This window comes from Diplotaxodon limnothrissa, linkage group LG18 (assembly GCF_057381915.1).
Source record: "Diplotaxodon limnothrissa isolate DT_005_m linkage group LG18, D_limnothrissa_male_GT1.1, whole genome shotgun sequence".
In the NCBI taxonomy this organism is placed as follows: domain Eukaryota; kingdom Metazoa; phylum Chordata; class Actinopteri; order Cichliformes; family Cichlidae; genus Diplotaxodon; species Diplotaxodon limnothrissa.
The window spans coordinates 24,905,915-24,917,072 of NC_140613.1; the positions used below are offsets into that span (position 1 = coordinate 24,905,915).

An 11,158-nucleotide genomic window follows, 5' to 3' on the forward strand; every position below is an offset into this window, starting at 1 on the left:
AACTCTTCATTAAAATGGCTACTCTGTTTTTAATTTAATTTGGTCTAATTTCTGCTTCTTGTTTTTGTAACAGTAATTTTAAAGGAACACTTTGCTCCTTTAATTGAGCTTCACTGAAAAATACACTTATCTGCCACTTTATTATGTACAGGTTGCTAATACTGAGTTGGACCCATTTTTGCCCTAATTCTTGGCAAAATAAATTCAACAAGTTGCTGGAAACATTCCTCTGAGATTTTGGACCATATCGACATGACTGCATCACACAGTTGCTGCAGATTTATCAACTGCATGTCTGTAATATGACTGTGCATTTGTGAAATATCCCAAAGGAACGCGTTGACATGACACATTATCCTGAAGGGTACACAGTGGTCATAATGATATGGACATGGTCAACAATAATACTCTGGTAGTCTGAGGTGATCAGCTGGTGCTAAGTGAAGTGTGCCAAGAACCACACTCTTACACCACTACAGTCATCTATACAGGGCAGGATATGCCAATACCTTTGTTTATGCCAAAGTGTCACTTAAATCACCTTTCCTATGATGTTTGGTTGAACTTGAGCAGCTTTCTTCGACTACATTAACATGCCTAAATGCATAGAGTTGCTACTATGTGTTTGGCTACCAATAACTAGATATTTGAGTTTACAAGCAGTTCAACTGGTGTACATGCCTATTAAGTGCACATGAAAGATGTATGAAGCCACATTGACATCACCTACTGGTTTGTGAATTTTTGGAGCTAGAAGGTATTTGGATTATTTAGCTAGCGCTAATAGCTTGGCTAGCAAGGTGGATTAACAGCCAAAAACTAGCTAATTGATGCTAACTGCAGTAGAAAAGTGCACACTCTTTCTCAAATACTGAAGATGTCACCAACAACACAGAAATATTCAAGATATTCAGTGACTCGGACAAGCTGAAGTAAAGGTTAACATACAACTAGAGGCTTCATTTGCCTATGTTGGCATACACCTGTTAGCTTCACAATCCATGACTTTAATGTTGAGTACAATTTAAACAGTCGAGTCTTCATCCTCATGGGCTAAATTACCAAAATAATTTTTGTAGCAGGCTATAAACATGTATATTGCTCCTGTAAAGCTGGGCATTTTAACATATCATGTGAGGACTGACTTACTTTTGAGCCGACCTCAAGTGGAAGTTGCACTTTTAGCCTTGGAGTTGGCTGCTTGGCAAGAAATAGTTTATTCAAGTTTGTACTTCACTTATAGATCGTTCAACAAACAAGCTGCTGGACATAGCTTTCTAGTCATTTTCCTGGCCTGCAGATGTCTACAAGGAGGCACAAAAACTCATAGTAGTAGAGTCTTCCTTCTGTATACCAGGGATGAGGTGGGTTATGACACTTTTCATCACAGTATAAATAACTATCCTGTATGTCGGGTCAATTGGAGCTTGGCTCCCTCTGTCTCAGCTGTTGAAGGCTCTGTGTGGGCAAGAACGTCTGCTTGTCTCTGAAAATAGCACAGGGGGCAACATGAGAGTGTGGCCCAAGAAAAACACACGTTATGGAAGGGCTGACCTGCAGAGATTGCAACATCAACCATCCTGTTGGTGCCTCTCAGATGTGATCTCCCCCGGTGCCAGACTGGTGTTTCAGACCTGAGTGGTGGCCTGAGACAGATTGCATGTTCAGAGGAACAGACAGACTTGAAAACAAGGTAAGTTAGTCTTTTGTTATTTACATGCCTGTATTATATGTCATGAGTCACTCGTGCTGTTCATTTATATCTATAATTATAAACAAAGGGGAGTGATCTGTGTTGGGGATTTGCATGCTTGTATTCTTAAGTTTGAACATGTGTCATGGAGAATTTTTTTATTTTTTTTAATACATTGTGTGCTAGGTAAGTCTGTTAAATTTGAATAATCCCATCTAATTTTTCCCTATCATCTCCATCTCAGCTCTGCTGGAATAATGGGGGATCTGAGACAGACCATTGGGGTCATGTCACAGACGATATGTCCGAGCTCACGAGTTCCATCTGAGGAGGACCTAAAGGCTCCAAATGGTGTTAAAGAAGAGAAAATGCAGATGAAGAGGGAGATTTCTCTCCTGAATGGGATCTGCCTCATTGTGGGCAACATGATCGGCTCTGGGATTTTTGTTTCACCAAAGGGCGTACTCATGTACAGCGCTTCTTATGGACTGTCGCTGCTCATCTGGGCTCTTGGCGGGATCTTCTCAGTGTTTGGGGCTTTGTGCTACGCAGAGCTCGGCACCACCATCACCAAATCTGGAGCCAGCTACGCCTACATCCTGGAGTCTTTTGGTGGCTTCTTGGCTTTCATTCGTCTGTGGACGTCCATCCTCCTGATCGAGCCAGCCAGCCAGGCTGTGATTTCGCTGACATTCGCCAACTACCTGGTGGAGGCTTTCTACCCCACCTGCCAGCCGCCGTATGCTGCTGTCCGCCTCCTTGCTGCAGCCTGTCTCTGTAAGAAACACAGCTGTGTCTGAATGAGTGTGCCCACTGGGTTTTGTATTGAGCTGTAAATGTGGATTTTTAAATGAAACAAAATGTGCTGTTGCAGTTTGCTGCAGAAAAAGCTTAAATTTACTAACTACTCACATTTGACTCTAGCATGCTTTTGGTATACCTACGAGTTCATGGTCGACTCAATGACAGCAAGGACATTGTTCCTTAAGTCTTGTAGTTTGTTTAGATGCAACTTTGCAAAGTTAAGCTATGCTGCCATGTCCTTTTTAGAGAGAAGAGGCTTTCTCCTCCCAACCTTTCCAAACAAAGCTATAGTCATTCAGTCTTTCTTTCTAAGTGCACTCTTGTAAACTGTAACATTTAACATGTTTACTGAGGCCTGTAGGGTCTGAGATGTAGCTCTTGGGGGTTTTTGCAGTTTCTCTTAATGTTGCAGTGTGACCTTGGGGTGATTTTGTTGGAACATCCACTCCTGGGATGATTGCGACATGTGTTAACACACACTTGAAACTCTAAACCACCAAACCGCTAAAACTTCAGCTTGATTTCTGTGGAAGGAGTGAGAATGCACTTATTTTCTCAATGCCAAGTCTAAATTTGTATCAATTAAAGCCATTTCATTTCTTTTTAACCTCTACAAACAATTATTAAATTAATTAATAAAGCATCTACTTGGTAAACCTTGGTTAAACACATTCCTGCACTGGGTTTTAATTACATAATTATGGTGATACAATCCAATATTGCTACTTGTAATTTATAGCCACAGCTTATATTAAGTTACTACTGATGAACACCTACCCTTATCCACTCCTGCCAGTTCGAAAACACAGCCCAGGGGCTCAGTGGTTAGTGCTCTTGCTTCACTGTTTTCTGTTTCAAGCTTGGGCCTGAATTTTCTGTGTGGAGGTCTAGTTTGTCACTGGAGCTGCCCACTGCTAATGCTTCGAATGACTCAAATTAATTTCCTTACAGTCCCTAAACATGTATATCTTGCAGAATACAGTGTGGCTTTTATTGTGAGGCAGTCAGGAGAAATGTAAAATGTTTTGTTTCGTTTCGAATAGTTGAGTAAAACCAGATTAAAAGAGCTTTAGTGCTGCCCACAGTCACATCTGATCTATTCATGCCAGTACCAAACCCGATAGCCCTTTGTAGTACTGGCATAAGCTAAAGTTAGGCTGCCAGTCCCATGTCACAGAGTTTTGCAGTGATTGGATTGCAGACTGTAGCAAGCAGAAGTGTTATTTACGTGAGAGAGCAGCGATGCTGTGAATCACCCATCGCTCTACCAAGAAGTGTGATTCTGTTTTGGTATCCTCGAGCCATTTGCAGCCCACGTGACAGAAAGAAAGGAGCAGTGTGAGAGAGTCAGGTTTCTGTTTGCTACAAACTGCTTTAGTTTCACAAACTGCTGGCTAAACTGCTGTGTCATGCAGGATTCCTTAATGTACATCGTAGAAAGCAGAAGCAGTGTTTCTGTGTTTGGTCATGTTTGTTCATTGCCTTCATCCTCTACTTTGTACCAGGTATCCTCATCTTCATTAACTGTGCTTATGTGAAGTGGGGGACTCTAGTGCAGGACATCTTCACTTATGCCAAACTGATGTCACTTTTCCTCATCATTATTATAGGAATCCTGAAGATATCCAGTGGTAAGTAAAAGTAAGAATTCGTGTGGGAAAGCTAAATAAAATGTTACACTCAAAGTAAAACTCGATCTTGTCTTTGTGTAGGAGAAACGAAGAGCTTTGAGAACCCGATGGAGGGCTCCACGGCAGACCCCGGCGCCATCGCTTTGGCCCTCTACTCAGCTCTCTTCTCCTACTCTGGCTGGGACACGCTCAACTATGTAACTGAGGAGATTTGTAACCCAGAGAGGTGACTGAGGCAGTGAAATGAAAAAGAAAATGCACTCAGACTCGTACGCTCGAGGCTCCATGGCAACTTCTGACTAGATTGTATTTCCTGCTTTTAGCTTAGTGATGAGAAATCCACTAAAAGTTAATTTTTGACAGTCCTGATCAATCAGAGTAGAAGGGTTAACATGCCTTTGAGCAGATTAGCTGAGATAGTACAGACAATAAAAATGAGCCACTGGACTCCTGCACTAAAACACAGCACTGACTATATTTTTAATGTCCACTCACAGCATTATACATCTGTGTAACGAGAACAAACAAAAAACATGACGGAGAATCATCTTAATGAAAGATTCGTGCAAAGCTGCTTATTTTGGAACACCATTAGGAAATCACAAATATACAGTGGCCCAATAAGAAAAACGCTGCAAAAGCACACAAAACAAAACGGAAATAGGAAAAAAACACAAGGGAAGTGTTTTTGGAGAGACAATAACCCGACGGACCAGTTGCAGGAACCCAAAACATGCTACGTATAATACTGATGATGGATTTTTATGCTAATAGTTAGGCTAACACACTTACCTCTCATCTTTTCTTTCCTCACAAAACCGATAGATCCTCCACTACTTTTAAGTGTCTCCCAGCGCAATTCTTAGCATATTTTGGTTCCTGCAACTGGTCCGTGGAGTTATTGTGTCCCCAGAAACACTTCCCTTGTGCTTTTGGAAATCTGTTTTTTCCTATTTCCGTTGTCGTTTTTCCTATTTCTGTTTTCTTATTGCTGGTGTTTTCTTAAGTTGCAGTCCGTTTGGCCTCTCTGGGCCACCATACAAATAGCTATTTGTACGTAGATTATCAGATATCACCGACATTGAAGTCAAATAAATTCTCTCTAGATAACTTAAAGGAAAGCCCCCAAAACTCTGAAAGAGTGACTGTTTAATAGCCCTGATAAAATAAGTAAATTTCTCTACAGCCAGTGTTGTAGCTAAGGTAGAAAACCAATCCTATGAGTCATTTTCCGTGTTACAGCAACAACTCTTCTTACCAATAACAAACACATTTCTAAAAAGCTCTTTTGATTCTGTGAAATGTTAAAATTAGCAGGATGCAAACCTAATATAAAAGCTTAGGGTCAGAAGGTATTTGTTTGAAAATTTTGTGTTTTGCATTGAATGTTTCACACATTTTCTTTAAATCCACAATATTGTAATTATTGTGCTTTTCACCTTCCAAAAGGCAGGTCATTGTTTTGTTTGCTCTTAGAAGCAGCAGATATTTTAAGCAAAAAAGTATTTTAAAAAAACTACACTACACTACATCCACGCTCTTTGGGTCTGTCCACCAGTTCAGAAATTTTGGCGTGAGATATGGGAAGACTTATCAAAGTGTCTGAAATGTAACATTCCAGCCTCCCCTTTAGTATGCTTGCTGGGCGACTTGGATGAGGTCACTGCAGAAATAAACACAGCCCACGTTGTTTTTACTGCCCTATGCATTGCCAAGAAAATGGTCCTCATTAACTGGAAAAATAAAAATAATCTTAATTCTAACCAATATAGAAACCATCTAATAGATCACATTAGTCTTGATACAACATCTGCCATCACATTTGATCATTTGGGCTCCTTTGATCGGCTTCATCACCTAGTGGGGGTGGGGGGTCATGGTTTGGTCCTGCCTTCGCTATTGTGGTTGATATGGGGGTAGGGACGGCCTTAGGGCGTCTGGGGAGTCCCTAGGGACGTTTCCCTAGAGGGACTAACCTGGGGGATGTGGCCATGACCTGGTTAGGAGCTCTGGGGCTCTTGGATGGTGTTTTCCTTGTGGCTGCGTACAGTGGAGATGGGGAGGGTCTGTGCTGGCGGACGTTGGTTACTGGCCTGGTAGCCTGGCTGCCCCTGGGAGGCTTGGGGGTCTGGTGGGTGCTCCGCCCCCCGGTCTGGGGTGCTGGCCGGGCCTTGGGGGCTTGGGTCCTGGCTGTTGTGTCGCCGGAGCAGTGGGCGGGTGGGTGCAGGGGGGCTCAGCCCCAGTGCAGGGGACCTCTGGTGTATCGGCCCTACTAGGGGGCTCTCTAACTGGTGGGGAGGTTGTTATATCTTTGCAGGTGGTCTCCTCACTACAGGACCTCACTCTGCAGGTGGGGGGAGAGATATAGGAGAGGTGGAGAATGAACTCAACCTGGGTGTCTATTGTCTTGTGTAGTTTGGGAGTTGATTGGATGATGGGGTGGGTGCAGTTTTCTCTGGGGTGGAGTCGGGTGGGCTGCCCCGGACTCTGTGGGGCTGGGCGGTGCTGCTGCTGCGGGCCCCGGTCCGGATGGGTCTGGGCCCCCTTGCCCTGGTGGGTTCCAGAGTGTGGGGGTGCCTACTGGGGTCAGCGGGGGAGCTGGCCCCAGGGAGGGGCCACTTGCCCCTCCCTTTCTTCCCTCCCCATCCTCAGCTGCCTCCCTATTCCCGCTCTACCACACCCACCCACACACGCAGGGCTTGGGGTGCAGGTATGTCACCAGGGTGCAGGGGAGGCACTCCCCCTCTGTCCCCTTCTGGCCGCCTGTGCCTCAATTTTATTCTGCAACCTAGACATCCACATTACTCACACTCTCACATAACACATACATATAGGGCCTTGGGGGTGGGCACGTTTTACAGCATCCAGAGGATGGTCGGTGTACTCCAACCCACCTCTGGCGCTGGTGCCCTACCCTCAATTTTAAATGCATTTAGACACTAAGGGTTTTCGGGAAGAGCCGTGCTGCTCTCTGAGAGGAAGCTAGTACCATGCTCTCCTGAGTTTTAAATGCAGTTTAGAACAGCACACAGCAACACTACATATGAGCGGGCGTAGGGAGGTTTGAGGTCTTCACTCACCCCGGTTCTGTTAGCCGTCAGGGCTTGGGGGCTGGGAGGAGGTGCTGGCCGTCAGACTGGGGTCTGGGATGCGGGGCCTCCCTGCTACTGCAGATAAGGAGGTGGTCCGCTTGCCTCCACCCCAGAGAGAAGGGTTACATCTCCTGGGTCTAGGTGCGGCTTGCCCCTCTGGGGGCGGGGGTACCTGGACCTGGGATATAGAGTATGTTTGGGGAGTGTGACTGTCTGTGCAGTGTCTATTTGTGTCTGTCTACACTTTGGGCGAGTGCCGAGTATTTGGTTGTGCATATGGGGTGGGAATGCACGTTTGTGTCTGCGTGCGCCTGTTCGTCTGTGTCTATATGTCAGGTTGGGTCTTAGACTCCACCTCTCTGGGAACATCTCAGGCCCTCTAAAGTACGGAGGCCTATCTCCCCTCACCACACTCCCTGCCGGTGGCTGATGCCCTCAGACGTTGCTGTGTTGGTGGTCCTTGTCATCTGGGGCTGGGCGCTCATGTATGTACCGGCTCACTCCTGGTGGCCGATTGGCGGGGCCGGGCGCCTGTGGCCCAGCTGGGCTCCTTCCGGGGGACGGGATGCCCTCAGGCCTCTGGCCTCTGGGCCTGAAGCTCGGTCCTCTCTGGCACAGCTGGCTGCCGGCAGAGCCCGCGGGCACGCCACTGCAACCCCCTCTGGCCTCTGCTCTGTAGCTGCGGGGTGACCTCTCCTTTGGGGCTCTACTCAGCTCTTCCCAGGAGGGTGGCACGGTTCCCCCCCCCTTTGGTGGTCCTCCTCGGGTCCTCGTACTCTGGGGCCTCTGGATGTCTGGGGCCTGGATCTCCTCCATACCTGCTTCATGCCCTGGGGGACGGGGCTGTGGCTCCCCACACTCCCTAGCAGATCGTTACATGGAGAAACCTTTGGAATACAAGCGTGCTGATCCACACAGGTGTGCACACAGGTGTACACACGGGTGTTCACGCGGACTACACCTTTCTTGGCTGCTGCCTCAAAGCACATTGTGCGCTGTCTATCTTGCGTGCTGCACAATATCATTTATTATTTAGTATCTACTGATATCTACTGCTAGCTAGTTTATTGTGATGGTGCTGTTTTTTTTTTTATTATGTTGCTCTTTGTTGTTTGCTTTCTCTTCTGTTTTTTTTTTTTTTTCTCCATACAGGTGACCCAGGTGTTTTGTTTGTTTGTTTGTTTTTCTTTCTTTTTTTTTTTCTTTCTTCTCCCCCTTCTCACCGTCTCTTCTCCCCTTTGGTTTTCTTTCTCTCCCTCTCTTTCTTTCATTCTTTCTCCCTGTCCTATCCCCCAGTCATGTCTGTCCCGTTTGTAGCAACTGCAAATAAAATAAATACATAATTATAATAAAGGTCAATCAAATGGACCAATATGGCAAGGCCATGATGATCCACTTGGTAAAATAAATCCGCTTGGCATCTTTCTTGGCCTTAAGACAACAATTCTGATGGCTAAAGATCCAAACGGGACACAAAAAAAACAAAACAAAAAAAAAACAAAAAAGAAAACTACACTACAGAGGCATTACACACTACCTGCCCATCACCAGACTGTGTGCAGACCCATTTGGACACCAGCTGGGAACGACAGCGAAGCATGCAGTAGCTACAGAGTCCTTCAAAAACTGGTGGAGACCAAAACAAGAGCTAAAAGACAGCGAATAGTGGACATTTATAAGACAGAAAAATGCTTGACTCCCAAAGAAGAGCTACTAAAGCAACCTAAATGGTGATAATACGCCTAATTTCATTATCACAGGTTTAACTGCAGATGATTTCAGTTACTTTCACGAGTCTTATTGTAGCACAGCGTCCCATAACTGTCTTTTAATCACTATCTGAACACTTTTAAATTGTATATTGTTGGCATGAAACCAGCTGCTATTCTTTGTCCCAGCTCTGTGTAAAACATATTCCTGAACAAAAGGAAATGAAGTGTAGGAGCTGAAGTCAGATTCTTCTGTAATCGCCGTGTGTGATTATGCTTTTGTTGCAGAAATCTGCCCCTGGCCATCGCCATTTCCATGCCCATAGTGACCATCATCTACCTACTGACCAACGTGGCGTACTATGTGGTTCTAGACATGTCCTCTCTGCTTGCCAGTGACGCTGTCGCTGTGGTGAGACACCTGAGAGTTTCGTTCCTGCTAAATATAGGTCTGTTCAGCTTAGACCAGGACATTTTGTTCTCTGAGATGAAAACAGGACTTGAGAAAATAAAGTAATGTAACATCTACGTCAGCTGCAGAAAATATAAGGGTTTAAGGCCGCGACAGACCCTTAGGAAAACTGCTCAGATCTCTTCATCGTCAATATGTAGTGTGAATTAACCAATGCAAATGTGACCCCACAGACATTTGGAAATGCGGTCCTGGGGCCGTTCAGCTGGATCATCCCTGTTTCTGTAGCCATGTCCTGCTATGGAGGACTCAATGCTTCCGTCATTGCTGCTTCACGGTAATGAGAAAATACAGAGTGTGTCCCAACTTACGCTGTGATGGCACTTGTGATGGAAGTATGACTGATGAAGTATGTTCCCACTAACCTTCCACCTCGCTGATCACACAGGCTGTTTTTTGTTGGAGCCAGAGAGGGTCACCTCCCCAAAAGTCTGAGTCTGATTCACCTGAAGCGCTACACGCCCATACCTGCTCTGCTATTCAACGTTAGAAACAAAACTGCCTTGTAAAACACAAATGAACGTGTTTCATCATACCACGATCCCATGGGGATTCTTTACTTGTCCTTGTGCTGTGTGGCTACAGGGCTTAATGGGCCTGATTTTCCTGTGTGTGAGGGACGTGTTTCAGCTCATCAACTACTTCAGCTTCAGCTACTGGCTCTATGTGGGTCTCTCTGTGGCTGGCCTCATCTACCTACGCATCACCCAGCCGGAAAGATACAGACCTGTCAAGGTGACCCTTCTTTTTTTTTTAAGTTCGACCTTTTTTGAAGAAAAGGTCAGAGATCCAAATAACATGATATTTAGGATCCACATACATCATTCCCTATATGCCTCTATGCTGTCAACACCAACAATGCCAGCAGGAAACCTAGCTTTAAATAGCTATATAGCATTAATATCATATCATTCTGACATTCAGAACAATCTACTATCCTTGATAGAGAGGTCAGAGGTCAAATATGGCATGATATTTTATCATATACAGGACTTTCTAAATGTTACCAACACACACCACAGCTGTAAGAGGTTATAAGAGGCAGTCAGCAAAGCGTTGGCTTTGGTGTGATATCTAGCGCTCAGTAGGTTTACATACAAACATTTGAAAACAGGAAAGCTGGCATGAACGGTGCCAAAGAGAGGAACCGAAACTGATAAGGGTGCGTGGCAGTCTGGGATCTCAACTTAAAACAGGAAGTCACGAGCACATTAAGAAAGGTCAGATATGTATTTTGTTTGACGTGACATCATTTCTGTATGCTAGCTTGCCAACTTCTTTGACCTTCACAATTAACGTCACCGAGTTTATTTACACTAGATTAACAATTCATGGTTTAAAGATTATACCCATTCAGCTGTAGCGCTGCTGAAACACTAGCATGAATGAGGAGAAAATGCGTGACTTGCCCCTCGTTATCTACAACACAAAAGCAACAAATACACATTTAAGAGCGAATTAAGCTGTCGAGTGGTTGTAAGAAAATATAAAAACATTTTCAGATTCTGCTAAAGTGCTGTCCCCAAATCTGACCTCTCCCATCACAACAAACTGTTTTCACTTCCTGCTACTGCCATCTGTTCCTTGTTTATACATCAGCTTCCATATGATGAAATAAAATCAGGAATTGTGTAAAGAAAGAAAGAAATATAAATAGTTACCATAGTTGCATGCACTCAGAATTAAAGTGTGGTGTTGTTTTGTGCACACTGAGTGATTATGAACATAAAAAGGTGGTGAACACTGTGTTTTGAACC

At 44.7% G+C, this 11,158-nt stretch overlaps 1 protein-coding gene across 1 annotated transcript in view; it reads left to right on the forward strand.

Annotated features, from left to right (window-relative positions):
- Positions 1-1,569: 1,569 nt before the first annotated feature.
- The window catches only part of LOC146613721 (Y+L amino acid transporter 2), an 11,875-nt gene continuing 2,286 nt past the window's right edge, over positions 1,570-11,158 (forward strand). Inside the window, exons 1-8 of the mRNA XM_085378470.1 lie at positions 1,570-1,693; positions 1,938-2,470; positions 4,003-4,128; positions 4,210-4,354; positions 9,218-9,341; positions 9,575-9,678; positions 9,790-9,886; positions 9,987-10,136. Of these exons, the coding sequence (XP_085234596.1) occupies positions 1,951-2,470; positions 4,003-4,128; positions 4,210-4,354; positions 9,218-9,341; positions 9,575-9,678; positions 9,790-9,886; positions 9,987-10,136 (1,266 nt within the window). The 5' untranslated portion in view covers positions 1,570-1,693; positions 1,938-1,950. The remainder of the gene's footprint in view (positions 1,694-1,937; positions 2,471-4,002; positions 4,129-4,209; positions 4,355-9,217; positions 9,342-9,574; positions 9,679-9,789; positions 9,887-9,986; positions 10,137-11,158) is intronic.